Genomic DNA, 19,239 nt, shown 5'->3' with positions numbered 1-19,239 from the left:
GCTAGTGCAGCCACTAGTGTGATTCCCCTTGGTTCTCATGGGGACTCTGTCTGAGTGGTGCACAGATGACTGAAGCTGGCTATTGCTTCACCTCTGCCTGTACTGGGGTTAGGTTGGCTGCTGGATGGGTAGCCTGATTGGTCAATCACATAGCAAACGGTTATTTGGGTGCTGCTGTGTCATCTCTCTTATAGATCAGTCGAAGGTGGGGGTTGGGGGATTTCAGTGAAGGAGTTCCAAGGGGGACAACATATTGAAAAAAGTAAACAAAAAATAAATGATTCGGTGGTTCTGAACTCCGTTTTCATTCCCCTCACCAGTCAACTTTTTTCCTTTGTTCCGCCACCTGCTTACCTGAGCCAGGTAATGAGGGGTTAATAACTAGCTGTTTGGGTGTTGTAACAAAATGATGGACCGACTGAGGCTGGGCCTGAGAACGGTGTTGAGAACCACTGACACAGATAAAGTGTGAAATTAACCTGCGCAGGTTACTTTGAATGAAAGCTTCTAGTAAATACCTACACAGAGGAAGATGGTCAAGATGATGGTCGTAATCATTTTAGTTTTTTCTTGCTTTGTGTCGACATAGAATGATGAGAGATCATTACCCAGTTTCAGTTCAATGGGTGGAAAAAATTCCGCACAGAGGTGAGCGCGCTCCCACCGACGGACAGAGAGCGCACGTCGGAAAATGTGTCGCGTCAACCACCTGAAAAGCAGACAAAAATATCTGCGTTTTTTAAACACTCCCAAGGTGGTGACACTCGTTCTCCTACGAGTAGCAGAAATGTTCTGATGTTTAGTTCAGTTGTTATATTGACTGCTGTCATTAAAAGAAACACATGAACACCATGAAACCTGTCCGTGTCTGTCTGCCCCCCCACCCCCAAAGCTGTAAACCTAGGGGAAACACTGGTGTAGTTTTTTTTTTTTTTTTTTATGTTCTGTACATTTTTTAAATATTATTTTTGACCTTCTCTGCTTTTCAGAACAGTATTATGACCTGTGACCTGCACACAAATGCGGCTCTCGGTCTATGTAATCAGGCAGGTGAGGGCGGCTGGCCCACTGTCAGGGTCGCCGGGGAGGAGTCTGATCGCTGCCGTGACACCGCTTTGGTAGAGGCCACCTGTGGAGGCCAGCAGACTGGGAACCAGCATGCCCAGTCAGACTGCTGCTGTGAAACATCCTGCAAGACGAAGCACACATCTTGCTTACGTTGCTACTTTCCCAACCAGTAACCGCAAAAACATGTAATGCTTAGTAATTTGACGCCCAGGTAACACTGTCCACACCTTCCCTCCACCCGTGTTGTTCCTGTCCATCTGCTCTGTGTCGTGTTTGACAGGCTCAGCTATGCATGAATGAAGAAGCAGTGCGCTGCCCCCACCTTGAACAGTTGCGGTCTGTCTTATGCCAGAAGGGTGATCCATGGGCTTTTTGTTACTCTCTTGTTGCCTGTTACTCTGGCCTCCTGGGGCTGTAGGACGGACGGGCCCGGGTACCTTGACCCAGTGCCGCTGTAAACTCAGGTCTTTCCGGATTCTTCTGTGCAGGGCTTGTTGTATGGCAGGTTTTAATTGACCAGAAGGGAGATCCCATGAACTCCCGTTGATTGGAGGGTGCCGGGGAAGCCTTTCGGTTTTGTGATTTCCAGAGGGTAGGGGCTGGGTAGAGGAGGGGCAGAGCTGAAGAGCTTTCAGTGTAATGCGTAGTATTAAATGATTATTAGCTTTATAGTTCCCGGTGAGTTCCATTTCTTCTTGAATGTAATTGGCCATTAATCGTTATGTACAGTTTTAAGAGGAAACCCCAATGATAACATGGTTTACCAGCTCTTTGCGAATGGACTATCTCCCCACGCTGATTCTCCCAGCGTGGTACTGGTGGTGAATAGATTTTTTTTTCAGATGAGTACATGCAAAAGTGACGGGTTGAAAAGAGGCAATACATTGTTTAATTTTGATAATTAACAAACCCCTTTGCAAAACCCCCAACGTTCTGCGGAGCAGGGGTTAGGAAACTCTAGGTGAGGGGTTGGCAAACCAGTTAACAAGATTTTTTGATTTTTTTTTTAAATAACTGAAACCCATTGGAGCCACAACATTTTACTGAAAACAGAAATTTGTCACGAAACAGTTTAGCAACATTTTTAATATGACAGCAACAGCAAAGTGTAAACAAACAATTATTTTCAGCACTTCATGGACTTAAGAACGAATATGGCATGTCCCTACTTTTCTGAACTATATCGTTTTAATTTTTTAAATATATGCCACAAAATTGGCAGCAACTGTGCTCAACTCTGAAGTCATCTGAACAATGAAAGACTGCAATCTTGCTTTAAAATCAAATTGTCTTTGTATTGTCCAAACATCGGAACGTTATCTGAAGATATAGACAGAAAAATCACAGTGACCTGGTAATTTTACATGTTTTATGTTTGCAGCTGTGATCAAGCAGGCATATTGCATTTTATGTAACCATAATATTTCAGCATACGATATATCGCCATATTAGTATTATTATAATTTTCTTTTTTTTTTACTCCTGGAATATGCCTCTGTCCATTCATATCTAAATTCTCAATTGTCATTTTGTATTCTTTTTTTCTTACATTTTGAGAACTGCTTTTAGCTGCCTCGTGACACAATTTAGCTTTGTTTCGATACTTTTTCTGTTTTAGGCCATTATTTAAAACATATTTACTGGTTTAAAAATTAAAGTGGTCCAGACTGGATCAATATTATTCAATCAAGTTAATCTACCAAGATGAACGTCACAAGCCACCAATAATCAATATGTGATGTTCGCCAAAGCTTATTTAGATTTTTTGAGGTGTAGGGTCTGCAATGTTCTTATGGGTATTTTCGAAACCGCATACTATACCATACTTGCTGAATTTCATTAACATAACAGTACATATTGTGCATATGCATGGTAGTCCACTTTGGAGCCGCCAGTAGACGGCCAAGGAGCCTCAGGTTGCCGACCCTTGCCCAAGGTTAACGTACCGATCTTTATCAATATTCCAAATGAGCAGCATCACAGCTAATGACACTGCTGAAGTAATGGAGATAATCGCATTGGACCCTAGATCGATCTTTCGTTTTCCACAGAAAACCGTGTGATGTCATTCTGCTAATCTGCGCCACCGATTCCCCCCGCTTGGCAGGTGGCTCACTTAGCTGGTTATCTGTAGCAGCGACATTAGGCAGAAATATATTAGTTATCGGTGTCAGTCATAATTTCCTCATCAGTGTACCACTGACAATATGATCGTTACTGAAACGGGCTGTCATATCAACTTTGTAGAACAGAATGGGCATACTCCTGGGTTTGAATAAACCACTAATAGCGCTTTTACACCATACCACATAGCTTATTTTTGGTACAGTAATTTCAGTACTTTTCCTTTGACTTCTAGATGGGTACTAGTACCAAAACCCGCCTCGCGATGCGTTGTCATTCAGCGACAAATGCTAAACATAAACTTAAATCTCAACCTCACTTTATTATTGTTTTTCTGCCCCCTCTTCCTGATTTATTGCAGGTGTATCGTCATTTATGGATACAGCTTAGGGGGGAAAAGGGAGCACTTGGTTTGATGCAATGGATCTTCCTGCTAATGCAAACACAGCATAACCAGTGTCATGTAAGAATGAGGTCTCATGGGGGTATGGATCAATATTGCAATTTAAAACGAATAATTGTACTGCCCTAGAATGAGATCTCATAGAAGTATGAATCAAGATCGCGATTTAAAACGATTAATCATGCAGCCCTGCTATCTATTACATTAAAGGTGCCTCATGTCAGATGCTGCTGTCGCAGTGAGATATGATTAGTACCTTTCTCACGTGAAATTGTGGCTCCAGGAAACAACAGTAGTAATGGATTATATTTGTTTTTTTTCCTCACTGTTATGAGCCTAGCAGGTTGGTGTTTGTGATTAGGGTCAGTTTTACTGGAGATACTTCTGGAACACAAGTGTGACATTGAATGAATGTGACCCTTGCATAGTGCTGAATGTTACTGGGGAAAAAGATCATATCGCGATATTTTGCAATTATTTTTGCGATATTTCTAAAACAAAAAGAAGGAAATTTATCCGTAATAAACTATACCCTTATACAACTTATTTGACACACTCTGCAATAGCATTAGCTTATCTTCTAGTCGAGTTCATGCAAAATGAGGGGCAGTAAAGTCTAATCAGAATTTTTTTTTTTACATATAGTCTTATCTTGAAAATGATCCTTAAAATGCTGGCAAAATTTTGTTCCCTATGACCTGGATTTTATTTTTTAGTGTAACTTATTGTCTTAATCCAGCTGCCTCAGTCCTTGCGATGTGAAAATTGCAATTGTATATTAAATAGACCTGCACAATGTGCAGTACTAATATATCAAAGATTTTGATTGATGGTTCACTGCATGGAGTCCCTGCGCATCACTCACTAGTTACAAACTCTGTGTATCCAAAAACCCTTAAATTGAAATAAATAAATCTATATATATATATGTGTGTGTGTATAATATAATCAGACAGATTTGTCATGAAAAATGACAACCATGCAAGTTTTTCTTTTGTAGTAAGCTGCAAAAATGTTGTTACACGACATGTCAAGTAAGGCAAATTAAATCAGACATTGCACATCCTGCGATTTGATTATTACATGCTCAAACCGCGATGCTGATGCTGAAATGATATATCGTGCAGCTCTTCCCTTGCAGTTTCCTTTGATCCCTTTGCACGAACAGTGACCTTGAGGGAGTCCTGGGTGCCAGTGTGTCTTTGGGTGGTCGGGATGGGGGGACTCTGGAGTGTTCCGGCCCTTAAAATGAATTGGCCCTTAATTGCCTTTCAAGTGCAGCGTGGCCGTCACCCCAGGGACTGGACATGCCCTTTCAGTTTCGGCTTCTCAACCACTTTGATGGTCTTTGGCGAAATTTCTCCTTTGCTCCTCCGTTGACTAGCCAGACCTCTTATCTGATCTCCAGTCTCCTTCCCTTTCGACACCAGCATCTGCTGTCGTCTGTGCCGGCTCCCTGAAAATCAGTGCCTGCCTCTATTTCTTGTTTCTTTTGGCCAATTCATAACTAATGTCTCTGCGATTAAATGTGTTGAAACGTAATGAGCTTTTTTTTTCCGCTGTAACTTGGTCTCCAGGCATACAGAGATTAAGCGCTGATGTCACGCGAAGAAACTGTCAAGCAGCCTGATACTGTTCTACCACCTCATTGTTAAAGTTACAGGGCCGTTAGCAGCAGGTTAGCAGGTAATGAATCGTTAACGAGTACGAAGTGGGCAAGGATCAAATGACGCATGGGGCTAGAGTTTCCCTCATACAAATAGTGTTTCAAGTACATGGCAGACCCAATGACCTGGCAGTACCCCATGTAGTGCTATCTGGGACATCAGCACTGACAGAAGACACTGCTACCTAACGAGGTGCAAATCTTACTTGTCTTTTTCCTGTTTAGTATGGATCCAATTTACATTGATGTTTGGTGTCTTTTTTTTTTTTTTTTTTAATGAAACCTAGCAGTGGTGCAGTGCATTGTGGGAAAGGCCAGAAGGAAGAGGGAAACAGCACTACGGCGGAGTGGTGACGTGTTTCATCGTGGCATTTCAGATTTCCTCGTATGTTGTGAGCTTCAAACATGCAGCAGTGTAGGAACATCTCTGTGGAGTAAACGGCTGAAGCATTTGACAGGCTTGGTCACACCTGAAATGTTTTTCCGGCTGATTTTCGACAGACGTGCAAAAAAAAAATTGTTTTTGGTTTTTAGTTTCCTTATATTTCTGCTGTCAGGAATTCTCTTTAAACTCTGAGTTCAACTCAGTGACTTTTATTTCTCTGCTCTTGTTTAATCCAAGCTCATACCCCAGATTAGGTAGGAACTCTGTAATTATGCATTCATATGACCCCCCCACCAACAGTAAGGGGAGAAACCCCAGAGTTAACTAAAATTGTGTAGAGCTTTTAACATTATATACCAGAATCCTGTCTAACTGCCTCTCTCCCTGCAGGAGGCGCTGTCTCTCCCACTGGCCCATCAGTCTCCAAGGAGAACGCATGGCCTGCGACCCAGAGCTTCCCTTTTTCCCACTTCCCCCAGTCCCATGCCAGCCCAGGTGAGCACATGGCCACACTGTGTGTATGTCTTGTCGTTTTCTCATGCATGTGAGAGGAGCCGCTGATCTGTGGTCTGTACTCTCAGCCCTGACAGGAGCCCTTAGACTCCATGCCATGTCATGGAGACATTTTCCCCCACAGAATATCGATAACGGCCCTGACCTTCTCACTCAGTGACGGCGTTCTTGCCCTTCCCGAGGTTCCCGCCTGGCGTCGGGTGTGCCCGTCTGGGTGCTTGTCCTTTGCCCGCCTCCCTGCCCTCTCTACGTCTACAGCGCCCGTTAACAGTATCGATTGGGCTCAGTTAAATCTTTGAGCTGTCCGTGTCCTCCGTCCGTCTACGATTCCTGCCGATTTGTTACGACATTTCTGAGCCACTTTTACTTGCCTATAAATAGTTGCCACTGATTTCCTATTGGCCCTTTGCTTTCATATGGCAGCTTTCTGTCCCTCCCTGCATGTGCTGACATTTTGTCTGAACATCAGAGGAACAAGGGGAACATGTACCAGGGATGTTTCCCTGAAACAGGTTATCACTTTTAATCGGTAAAACAGGTTGTATGGATGGAGGTATGCAAGGAGGTGTTTGTCTGCCTTTGGGTGTAGCAGTCTGATGGGAAATGGTGTGCGGTTTGAATATTTGCATTACTGAGATATGACTCTCTGCGTTCAGTTGGAAAGGAGTCTTCTGAAGTGCCTTCTCTCCCCCTCTCATTTACGCACGCAGACACCCGCACCTTTGGGCGTGCCCGCACATTCACGCACAGAGGAAGGAGGGGCCGTTTGCAGGAACACACAACTCTGGTTGTGTGTCTTGGTGATGCGTGACATGCCCTGCGGGCGGGGGACGTGGAATGACCCGGGCAGCAAGTGAAAACGTGGGACAAACATTTTTGTTTGAGAGGAAGGGTGGGGAACGGGCAGGGCTGGAACAAAGACGGAGCAGTTTGAAGGAGCCCCAGCGTGTGTAAAACCACTTCATTCTGAATCCCTGCTGGAGGCGTGAAAAACTCTGTATTCAAAGGCACAAGGTGCTGGTGATCCTGGATCCAGCTTTCCAGCATTCTTGGAGTCTGCCATCACTGCTAGGCTCCTGAATTGCTGTAGGGCTGCATCTTCTTTCTTTCTTTCTTTCCTTCTTTCCTTCTTTCTTTTCTTCTTTCTTTCTTTCTTTCTTTCTCTATGATGTGCTCAAGCTGAATTTACCACCATCACAGATGCGTTTAGATTCAACGTTTCGTGTCTTTCCGTTTCATCTCTCTCTCCCTCCCTCCCTCCGCTGCGGTGCTGTTGTATTGTTCTGACCGGTATCCATGACGGCCCGCAGTTACTGTGGCCTGGGTCATCGATCGGCCGGAGCTGCGGCTGGCAGACGGTCTGAGAGGGAGAGTGAGTGGCTCGCAGGGACTCTGAGGCACGTTTACAGTGAGGCAACAGGGCGGGCTGGGGAGGCCGAGGAGGAAGAGAGAAGGGGGAAAGATGGGGGAAGGGAAGAGGATGAGTGAGGGTTGGGACATAGAGGGGACAGCCAGTCTCGAATGCACTCCTCTATTGATGGATGTCATCTGTTCACTTACTGGGCAGCAGCCCCTACTAACTGTCATGAATCATAGTAACCGTACATTTTTTCCCAGCTAATTAGATGCATCATCGTTTTGCCAATTAAAGTAATTAATAGGATGGTAACAAATGGTCATGATAGATGGAGGTAGTTGTCATCTCCTCAATTACTCAGCGTGATTTGTGATTATACTACTTTTGGTTGATTACTTAGGTATAGCTCTTCACAGTGTTCATTATCGTGTTCATGGGAGTTACACTTACACAAAAATTTAGAATGAAAAATGGATAACCAATCAGATTGTAGAGGAGGCAGGTCTAAGCAACTAGAGGAGGCAGGACCACTCAATCAGATGTCATGGTTCCTCTTCCTCTACTTTCTTGAATCCACAAATTTGTGCAAGAAAAACTCCCATGAACTTGTATCATCAAACGATGAAGCGTGATGCATATGATCCTTTCCCATCAGAGTGGTCATTATTAAGCAATATGTCCAAATGCAAATGCTTTATCTTTAGCGTTACTTGTTTTGGTGTTATATAGGAGTAACATTATAGGAGTGCTTTGCAAGACTTGATATATAAAGGAAGACACGTTTAAGAAAAACAATTTTCTGTGCTGGGAGAGTAATACACGCACGCTTCTCTCCAGACTGATTGAAAAACTGACACGATGACAGTTCGTGTGTCTCTTTACGTCCATAACGGAAAACAATGGAGTGGATCTTCTGCATAACTGTGTATATTAACTGTGTATATTAACTGTGTATATAGCTCGCCAGACATGCTGCCTTAACCCTACTTAAGGTCCCTGCCTCCTTGCCGTTTTACAAAGGAATCTGCGGCGGAGGGAACTCGTGCCACTTCCCTCCACAGTGGCTGCAGCTCTGTAGCTTTGCCAGGAAGCGATGGCGGTTAGATGGTGGCTTGTAAGGTGAACCTTTTCAAAAGGTTATGGAGGTTGTGTTGGTGTTGCATGCGGCGGCTGTGTCGCCCCCTCTTAAATGTGCTGTTGTAAAATGCCTGCCAGTGTTTATATTGTAATACAGGCTGATTCCAGTTTGATGTCGCCGTATGTGGATTTAGCCTGGTTAGTGCCCCGCCACCCAGACGGGGTTTCCTCGCCCTCAGGTTCCTTTGCTGGAGATGCTGTTCTCTGCTCTTCATCCCGTGATTAGATCGACTGCCCTCCTTGGAGCTGGCGCAGCCTTCTGGTGGTTTCCAGTGGGCGTCGCCAGGCTCCGCCGAGGACAGCAGTGCCAGTACTTAGCGGAGAATAGGAGCCCTGAAGGCGCGAGGTGTCTGCCAGCCTCCTGTATGAATGTTTAATTAACACACGTGTTGGTTTTTAGCTCTCCGAGCCCTGCAGCCCAAGCCCATGCGGTGTGCGGTGTGCGTGAAAGATGCTCAGTGGCAGTGACAGGAGGAGGAGCCTCACTGATCTGCTGAAGGCTTTGAAGATATCACTGGATCTGCTGAGGTTCCGCTGCAGTGTCCTATCTGGCATTCGCAGTCACCACACAGCTGTTGTCATGATAGTATTGAAAAATGTATGGAAGATGATGATTGGTCCGTTCTGTATGTTGTGGTCTGTGCAGTAAAGGCATTTGCTCAATGATCAGATGGGGGCTGGTGGATACTGGCGATCGCCACCCTGTGTCAGTTACTCTTCCTGCAGACCCTCCATAGCAGTGCCTGCAATTCTGGCTCACTGTGTGTCGTTATTTTACTACTGGTGCCTGGCTGGCTTCCTCCATTCCCACTCCTAGCTGTCTGCACTAACAGGGAAGGACACCCACTCCCTGTCTGCTGAAGTGCCTGATTTCTCAGTTTGAGTGCTAGTGGGGCTGTGTGTGTGTGTGTGTGTGGGGGGGGGGGTTAATGTTTCAACAAACCTTTTCTGTTGTTAAAAAATAAGGTTTATTTTATGTTTCAGGATTCATCATGGCATTTATTTAATGTAGGAGACCATGTGCCTGAACTGCCCTTGTCTTTTGACTGTCTGGAAAAGACCAGGAAACGGTGCTTTTGGGACCCAGTCACTGAGGTTTCCTCCAGCCTCAGATGCCCTTCAGTAAAATCTTCCTCGTCATTAATGCTCGGGCGCGAACGGCAGGAGCCGGTGGCAGCTTTCTGCTCCCGCGAGGCTGACACGTCTGGAGGGAGAGTGCGGCACTCCTAACGCGGCTCCCCCACTGTATATCGCAAACGTCACATGCTGTTATTTTTTCGCACGCTCGTGCCGTGCTGCCCTGGGTGTTCCCTGGTTTCTCTCTGGTGTGTTCTCTCTCTTTCTCTCTCTCTCTCTCTCTCTCTCACTCACTCACTCACACACACAGACCAGCTTGGTGAGGGCTGTCCTTGGCTTGTGCAAGGTGAGGGAAAGGGGCAAGACTCCAGTACCTAACCCTTATGATGGAGAAACTTTCTTGTACACCAGCTGTACAAGAGACCTGAAGCACAGATTTGTGCTACAATACTCCACTGGGAGGACTTTCTGTATCACATCGCTTCTGAGAGTTGAGCCTGGCTTGGCGCTTTCCAGCAGTTCCTCTTATACAGATATATTTAGATTATGCTTCAAGATGTATTTATCTGATCACATAAGAAACTATTCACATTAATGAGGCATCCCCGCATCAGTATTGTGAAGTAAGCATCTTATAATGCAATCAGGGTATGCAGCTTGTGCGCCCTGGGAATATTTAAACGGGGGCCTGCTCAGCAGAGACGGTTGCCCCACCCAGATTACTCTCCCTCCATCCGTACCAATGTCTTCACCTCTCTTGGCTTTCCCACAGTCAGCTCATTTTGCCTTCGCACTGATTATGCCCCCCGGTGCTCTCAGTGCACGTTCACCTTCACGGCTGCCCTCCTTCCAATCAGCGCAGGATAATGTGATCTCGCCATCAGCGGCATCTTTCCTCAGGATAGAATGTGCCTTTTTTGACACCTTTTCTGAATGTATGATGTATGATGATGAGAGACGGAAGATGGCTTTACTCTCTGATTGGCTGCGGCAGAACAGGAGGACCTGTGTCTGGACATTGAAGCTCTCGCTGAAAAGCAGGGAGTGAAGTGTTGCATGATTTACCTCCGATCCAGCATGTTTGAAAGCTGCTGTTAGCTCTGGGTGAGGCGCAGGCAGGTTTGCTGCTGCCCAGCATCTGATCCATTGTGTTTCACATCGTGTTTCGGGTCGGTAGACAAACGTGCCTCCTGTGAGGACAGGGATGTCGATGCAGACACACCACTGGTTTTGGGAATACTCTGCTACTCGCGTGCAACAGCAGCCTTGCCCATGCAGACGGGCGTCTCCCGGGTAACGGGAGGCAACTGGAAGGTGTCTGTCAGACTGAGGTTGGCTGCAAGTGGGAACAACTCGCAGGAGGAATCCTGGATAGTGGCCAGAATGAAAGCCACATCTGGAGAATGGCATTTGGTGACCAGTTTACCTTGGCACCAAGGTGCGTATGTGTGCTATCCGCTACCCACTAAATACGATCACACTACATCCCACACCGAGACACAGATAGTCTGTCACACCTACCTATGCATGCTTACACCCCAGTATGCGCGCAGTCTCTCTCCGGGTGGCTCTTCCCGGTAGTGTGCCCTTCATGGTTATCCTGCAGGAATCAACCCTTCATCTTAGCGTGTGGAGACAATCGGAGCCTAATCACTCACAGCAGCACCTTCAATTAGTCAGGAAGTGTCCATTACCAGCTCGGTTACTCAGCCTGCGGGCTCCCCTGACAGCTTTCAGTCTGACTGCAGAGCGTGGGCGGTCTCTACTTACCGTTAGCAGCCAGAATGCTAGCAAACTGCCCCCCATGTCGTGTCCTTGGAGGTGAACCAGTTTGTGCGTAAAGTAGCTGTGATCTACGCACAGCGTCATCTGCAGTGGGAGAGAACGAGGGGTGGCTGTCAAGCCAAGTTATCTTCGAGAAGCGTGTCAATTCTGAGGCTTATTTCAGCTGTTAGATGTGTTTTCTCTGAACGAAGCAAATGCCTCGTGCCCACCTTGGTTCTGTCGGGAGAGCTGCTCGTCTGAAAGGGCTCTCTGCTCCGCACGCAAAAACACCTGCGCTGTCAGTGGAGCCGCTGATGAAATGAGCAACATATACTGCGCAAAATCAAGATCACAGTATGCCAAGATTTCACTTCGGTTGATGAGAGCAGGAAGTGTGTTTGTACTAGACTGGTCCTTGTGGTCCTTGGGCTGTGTTTATGCTCTGTATGTGTGACCGTTATCCATCATGTGTCATGTGTCTGACACGCTGGTTGGGCATGGGGGTGTTCCAGAGTCACAGGGGCTGCGGACTGATTTAGCATAGAACCTTTCTTTTTTCAGTAAAATCCCATGCTGGGGGGAGCTTCAGATAGTGTGTCAGGGTGTGGTTATAGTAAGACGACCCTTCTTTCCTGATGTAGCCACATTCAGACCAGCTCTGATGTTCTTGTGTCCTTGGAGGTGAACCTAAAGAACGGAATCTGTTCTCCACGTTCTCCTGAGATCTGCCTCTCCTATTTCCGCTTGTAGTCCAGTTTGTGAAGCTCTTCCCATCCGCAGGGTGTGGGGTCAGAGGGTTGGGTGCGAAAGTCAAGAGATCGGGGGGGGGGCTCTATAGCGGCACGGTGAACGTGGCCACCACCCGCCCGTGCCATCTGTCTATGTGCGCAATTTAGCAACCTCACGCTGTGCAGGCAGGCTGTCCTGCACGATTACGAGCTCACCGCTTTCCACGGCACCAACCTCGCCACCATAACCCTCCATGAATGCCGCTCCTGTCTGCTCACATCTGGGTGCATGTGCTTCGATAGCCGTTGCATTCCTGGAGGTTCTCAAGGCATGCATGGAGAGCTGGTTGAACCCCACGCATTGTTAACATAGGCTCCTTTAAGGGTTATCCTCAGTTTGTTGATGAGGATGTTAAAATGAATCCCCTCCCCAACAGCTTTAGAGCCTCATTAAGGAGATATCTTGGGTAAACTACTTACCAGGAACACTTGACCTCACAGTCTAAAACCTATGGAAATTGAGCTATAGTCTCATTAACAGGGGCTTAGATATGCAATGAATGAGCACTCTGGTGTTGCAGGCAGAGATGTGCAGTAGAAAGTAGTTTGTTGTACGTGGCCTGGCATTTCCGGGGGGAAAAAAGGCATCGTGTAGGGGCTGTAAATGCATGAGGTGTTCGTACTTGACACACTGCTTTTGTTTCAGGAACACATGCAGTGCAGTTTGATTTCCTCATGCACACTGCAGCGGGTGCCTCATAATGCCTTATTGTGCATTATATAAGCAGTGTGATGTTTCATGACTTTGAAGTGTCCAGACCTTGTCTGCTGTGGTTATCAGAACCATTAGAAATGGCTTTAGCCTGAGAAGTGCTTCTCATAAGCAGCTTTTATAATGTATTTTATCTGGTTTTCAGCTGTAATAAATTAACATTATCAAGTGCTGTTAAAAATTCATTTGAAATATGAGTCCATTTTTAGTCTAAGAATGGAGAAGTTTGAAACGTGCTGCCAGTATTAATCGACCCGCCTCTTGTCATTTTATAACTTTGCTAGCTTCGTAAGTTTAAGGAAAAAAGCATACCGTTTCCTAGCGATTACGGTTAGCATGAATTATTTTAACCCTAGTGCAGGTCTGACATGTTGACAGGACAAATACAAAACTGCTGTTCTGATGTTAGTTTATCCGGAAGCTCCATTTGGTTTGAAATCAGATGGGGGGTCTATAGTTACACTAGCTGAGCCGAAACATAAGTTTGTTTGTGCAACCGTCTGATTGGTTGTAATCAGTAATTGTTTCTTTAAATAGTGCATGGCATTGTGCTCCATCAGAGTACATGGGTGACGACTAATGAAGCTGAATAAAGCCGCCTGGTTTTGCTTCACATCTTTCAGCTAAATTTGTCGTCGTCTTTTGCATATTTGCCTTCTGCTCTCTCTGCTCCACTTGCTCCTCTCCTTCCTCCCCATGCACTCATCTGGTACTCATCTTCCTCCCCTCTTTTCTAACGCTCTCCCACCTCCTCATTTTTCTCCCTTTCTCACCCGTTCCCTTTCTGTTTTTCCACATCTCCGCTCCTCTGCTCTCTTCCTTCCCTTCCAGGTTGCCCCCCCCCCACCCCCCCCAGACTCTCAGGGGTCTGTCTGCAGCCCATGCACCACTCCCCCCCTCCCCCCAACGCCCCCGTTGCAGCTCTTCATTCACAGAACAGCTCTTATAGGTGTGTCAGTCATGCTGCATTGGCCTGCTGCCCCCCCCCAGCCAGTTCTGCATCCCTTTGGCTCACAGGGACTGAAGCTGTACAGTGTGGGAGGCGGCTGGAGAGCCTGCTGTCTGGGCGACAAGGTGGCTCTGCTCCCACGCTGCCTTGGTGTGCATGGCTGTTTTGGTTCATTCACACCGACCAGTGATCCGTTTGGGCGTGCTGTTCTCCCCGCCATCAGCCAGTTCCGTGTTTATTGCTTCAGAATATTCGCCCTCCAGTTCTTTTCCAACCCTCTGAGACTCTCCATCGTTCCTGCTTGGCCCCCACGCCGCAGTCCGCAAGGGCGGCATGCACCAGGACACCGATCGAGTAAGCATTAGGGCCCCCTCCTCAACTGCAGTGTCATTGTGTGTGGATGGTGACTTTTTGGGGGCGGATGTTGGAACCTAGGGAGGATCCGCTAGAGGGCGCTGTTCAAAAGCAGGTGAATGTACAGGGCGATTTTAATAAGGGCGTCATTCTGAACGTGTATCTTAAAGCATAAATATCAGCTTGCCAGGCTGTCAGATCATGTCCTGTTTTTTTGTGTGTCTGAAATGTATGCAAGCGACAGCTACGATCAGTACACACTCAGACACGCTGGCAGCTCTGGGGTGGTTTCTCCGCATCGCAGAATCAGTGCAAGGGGGAAATACAGAGAAAATGAATTAGGGAGAGACTCTCAGAGAGAGAGAGAGAGAGTGAGGGAGCGAGAGTGTGACGAATGAGACAGTGGGGCAACCCCCCTCTCTAGACTAGGGATTCCTCTGCTGCAGCGATCAGCAGTTTCTCTCTCTATTCCCCCCCAGCACAGAACTGGGTGGGATCCAGAGCCCTCATGTACCCAACTGCTCACGATGTGATATTTCCTTCACACACACACATACACACATGTACACACACCCCTTTTGAAAGCTGATAATAGTGTTAGTGGCTAAAGTGTGGAATCTCCGACTGGTTTGCATCCCTTCTCCCTGGCCCTCATTCTGCTCTCCATCCCTCCACCCGCCCATTTGGTTGACATTGAGTCCAAGGTTGCCATGCATTCTGCTGGTTCCCTGTTTAATATTTCAGGGGGCGATTCAGTGACTACCCGCAACCCTGACCAGGATAAGCACTTACATAGAATATTATTGGATGCATTAAGTGACTGTACGCTTTGGGGGCGCCGTATCTTGGATACACAGACGCACACCGCGTCGCCCTCCGTTGCATAGACGCATTATGCAGACAAACACACGAGTGTGTCCCATGTGGACGCGTGTTTGAAATTTTGGTCTCACACGAGTTCATTCATCATGCTGTTGCATGTGCAGACACAGAGGCTGTGTTGAGAGTGTAATTTATGCAAAAGCCGGTTAGCCGGCTGCGTAACTGCAGGGGGAGAGAGACGTGCACATGCGCACACGCGCCGGAACGCAGCTGTGTGGACAGAGTGGCGCTGAGCCGGCCGCTTTGGGCTCGCCAAGCCCGTACGTATAATTTCCATCAAGGCAGTAATTTTTCTCTTCCAATATGGCTGCCCCACCCGCCGCTAACTCACCGAGGATGAACGGCCAGCCGGCATCCGAAGCTTTAGCACACACCTGTTTACCGTTAACAAGCTTTGCCTCCCTTTCTGACATGCTCTGGTAAACGACGTGTGAGGTTCTTACCAGGTTTCGTGAATTTTTATATTTTATTTCTTAAAAGTGTTCCCTTCTCTCCTTCAGTCTGCCCCTGGGGGGCCCCTCACCCGCAGGGTTGTGTGTTCAAATCCCACCCCTTGCTCTGCTCTGTGTGGTTCGCATGGTCTCCACATGTAGCTTTTCTCTGGGTTCTAAGCATCTCTGAGCAAACCATGGTGTCTGACTGTGTGCACGTGTTTCTCCTGCGATGGACTGGACTCGCAACATGTTCCTGCCTGGTACCCCCATTGCAGGTACGCGCGTATAGAAAATGGCTATTCCAGCGCCCAGGGACTTTTCCGGTTCCGTGGATCATCGGTTCAGTCGGCCGCATTATGGAACGTTCTGAAAACCTGCCTGCGATATGCCCTGATGCACCACAGTTCTGCCCACCGTGTCCTGCAGGCTTAGCTCCCTCGCTCACACGTCGGGATCGCCTGACAGGCACTGTGGAAGCTGCTGTGAGGACATACAGAGGGCTGCATTAAATACTGCACAGCTATATGATTCTATGCATCCCTAGAAACTCTTCTTTTGTCTAGAAGATGATAAATGCGCTTGATTAGCCTTTCCAGTCGTAATTACAGCAATGGCGAAATGCCGTCCCAAGCAGAAATTGATCTTCGCCCGTAATCGACCCTTTGTTATCGTTAAACACCGTAACAATGATAGATAATCCTGAGCAGTTCATTGGGTGACCCCCTTGTGTTCTTGTGGGGGAGTGGAGCATTGCTCAGCATGTTTGTTCACTGGGAGGGTGGGGCACACAGACACACACATACACGCACGCAACCTGCATTTCTCTGAAATGTTCCTTGGGGGAGCCGGTTGCATGGTGGACCAGGCGCATTCTTGTAACCTGAAGGTTGCCTATTCACTGTGCTCATATTGCAGGAGACGGTAGATTAACTGTAAGTGTGTCTGTGTGTGTCCATCGTCAGCATTGCGGTCCTGATTATTCAGTCAGGCCGTACCTGGTGCTTATGGTGTTGGGCTTCTGTGTCTGAGTGTTTTATGGATGAGTTGCATAGAGTCTTGCTAGGGGTGCATTCCTTTGTGTAAGCCAGCGTTTCCCAATCTGATCCTCAGGGACCCACAGACAGTCCATGTTTTTGCTCCGTCCCAGAGCATGGTAAATGTGGACTGTCTGGCAGGGAGCCGGGAGGGAGCAAAAACGTGGACTGCTGTGGGCCCCCGAGGATCGGATCGGGAAACACTGGTGTAAGCTTTTGAAGCATGACGTCAGTCCTGTAGTGTCCAGTTCCTCCCTTTCCGTGTCGGGCACAGAGCTCACAGGCACCTTATCTACATACTAATTTACTGCCCTGTATTATCCCAACCCCTTCTTCTAGTGAAATTCATGCAGGTTTATCTGATTAAGTGTGACCCACACAAGTTCAGCACGCCGATTACTCTGCGCTACTTCATTATAGCTGTTCAGATTTATTTGTCAATGCAAGAGTGGGTTGTTCCCCAAAGGGCATGTGCAGCATCTAATGTAGAGCATTCATTTATGAAGATCTGGATAATGTAGTTTTGCTAATGTCCGCGGCCGCCTCACGATTAAATTCTCGTCCTTTATGTTGTTACGCTGCCTTTCCATTTTCAACACAAGGGCCAGTAGATGGCGAGTTTTAGCAGTTTGACCGTGGCAGAATTTTGTAGAAAGGCCAAATCAAGCAGCTTTAACAAATTCAGTTCTGGTGACCGCTGGCCTCGTTGGAAAGGGTCTGGAGGCTGCTTGGCGTTCACTGGCAGTTACGGGGAAGCCCAGTAATAGTGATCCTGTGTCCCAGTCATGGAGTCACATCACTTGGCTCTTTCCCAACAACGGCGACTGGAGGCTTTTTGCTCATCCTGATGCTGCAATTTAGAATCTAACGGCTTTTTTTGCCTTGTTTATTGAGGAAAAAAAAACATTTAGACTGATTGCAAATTGATTGCTACCTCTGAAAGGAGCATGTTGGACTATGAGGGGAAAAAATCAATCCCACAACTTAGCTGCCTGATTCACCAGTCACTGCAGGATTCAGAACCCCCCCCCCCCCCCCCCCAAACCGGCTTTTACTCCACTGGAGAATGCCCGGTTTGCAGTTGTCCATGTTCCCCCTGTGCCGTGTTTGTTTCCTGGTTTCCTCCATAAAAATGGCTCCTTGGGTGCACTGACTTCCCTGAGTCACCCATAGAGAGCGTGTGTGGGACCTCTGATGGTCTGGTATGTCACCCATAGAGAGCGTGTGTGGGACCTCTGATGGTCTGGTATGTCACCTGCAGTGTCCCCTGTCCCGGGCTTTTTCGGACAGGCTCTTATAACCTTATACGGGATGAGTAGTTGGAAGATGGATGGAGGGCTGGAATTTATTTGACATTTTAAATGCAATTCTGTAGTTTTATTTTGTTTGAGAGGTACAGGATATCGCTCAGATGCTGGATCAGTCTGCTGCTCTCATTCTTCAATCGCGTTGGTTGCTTCTTGCATTTGCACCGGTGCCAGTGACGTCCAAGTTCAGCTGACGGTGGCTTTCAAGCTGCCAGAAGTGCGGCTGAAAGTGACACCATTTATCTCTGTGGGCGTCTGCAGCCAAAACATGAAGCTTTTAGCTGAAGCCGCCGGGACGCACTGGAGCTGGGAATCGGCCAGGCAAGCGAGGGCCCTCTTCACATCGTGAAGTGTGTGCAGAAACCTCAGCAGGAAAAATGGGAAGTTTTTATTATTTTTTTTTATTTCTTATTCAACCTCCATGTTTCAGAATTATTACAGTTGTCAGGTGTATTTTTACAGTCATGGAATTGCATAATTTAATCGTCGTTCATTTAAAACCCTCCAGTACCCAAAAAGAACAAAATTATCATCAGAATTTATCTGAAAAATTCTAATAATTACTGGAGTGTAAAGATGGAAGTAAAGTTTCAATAATTCATGTGTTCATTAGGGTCAGTTAAATTTTTCGCAAAGGGAACTGAATCATAATTTAAAGTGAGTCTGCTATTTTGTGGACGTTATGGTGTGCTGGTCAAGGAGTGTCATCGCATATATGTATGGGGGGGGGGTTGTGTTGGGGAGCTTGGGCTGATGAGGGAAGTTAGGGGCTTTGAAAACACAGAGTGTGGTTTTGCAATGTATGGACACAAAATACTCAGCAGGTTGTTTTATATTCACTGAATTTGAATTAGCAGCAGATTTGTTTCTTCTCTGTGCCTGCAGAGATGTGAGAGAGAGAGTGAGCGTTGCATGATGTAATATGCAGGTAAATCCTCTAGCCAGTGTGGAACCTTCATTTCAGTGTTAAGAAAGGGTTCAGTTACTTTTACCACTGCTAAAGAAGAAAAGAGCTATACACTCTCAATGACCTTTTTTCGATGAGGCAACCATCTGAGCTTGACTGGACTGAATGAAATCGCTGATGGTGTGGGAAGCCTTATGCTGGCGAGTGATAGGCCAGTGTCTGACTGACAGTTAAGAAATGGAACCTGATTCGCCAGTCCCAGGCACTGCTAGGCTGGGGCTCATCCCTGATTGGCTAGCGGCCATATTGATTCCATTTACTTGGCTAGCAGTTTGCTTTCCTCAGGACCATTCTACCACAAAAGACGAAGGTTTTCTT

General features: G+C 46.9%; 1 protein-coding gene across 1 annotated transcript in view; it reads left to right on the top strand.

Moving 5' to 3' along the window:
• The window catches only part of mcu (mitochondrial calcium uniporter), a 52,802-nt gene that overhangs the window by 21,372 nt on the left and 12,191 nt on the right, over window positions 1-19,239 (top strand). Inside the window, exon 2 of the mRNA XM_049007886.1 lies at window positions 6,037-6,141. Within this exon, the coding sequence (XP_048863843.1) occupies window positions 6,037-6,141 (105 nt within the window). The remainder of the gene's footprint in view (window positions 1-6,036; window positions 6,142-19,239) is intronic.

The sequence above is a fragment of the Brienomyrus brachyistius genome, chromosome 3 (genome assembly GCF_023856365.1).
Source record: "Brienomyrus brachyistius isolate T26 chromosome 3, BBRACH_0.4, whole genome shotgun sequence".
Taxonomy (NCBI): Eukaryota; Metazoa; Chordata; class Actinopteri; order Osteoglossiformes; family Mormyridae; genus Brienomyrus; species Brienomyrus brachyistius.
This window is presented reverse-complemented; position numbering and strand designations above follow the sequence as displayed.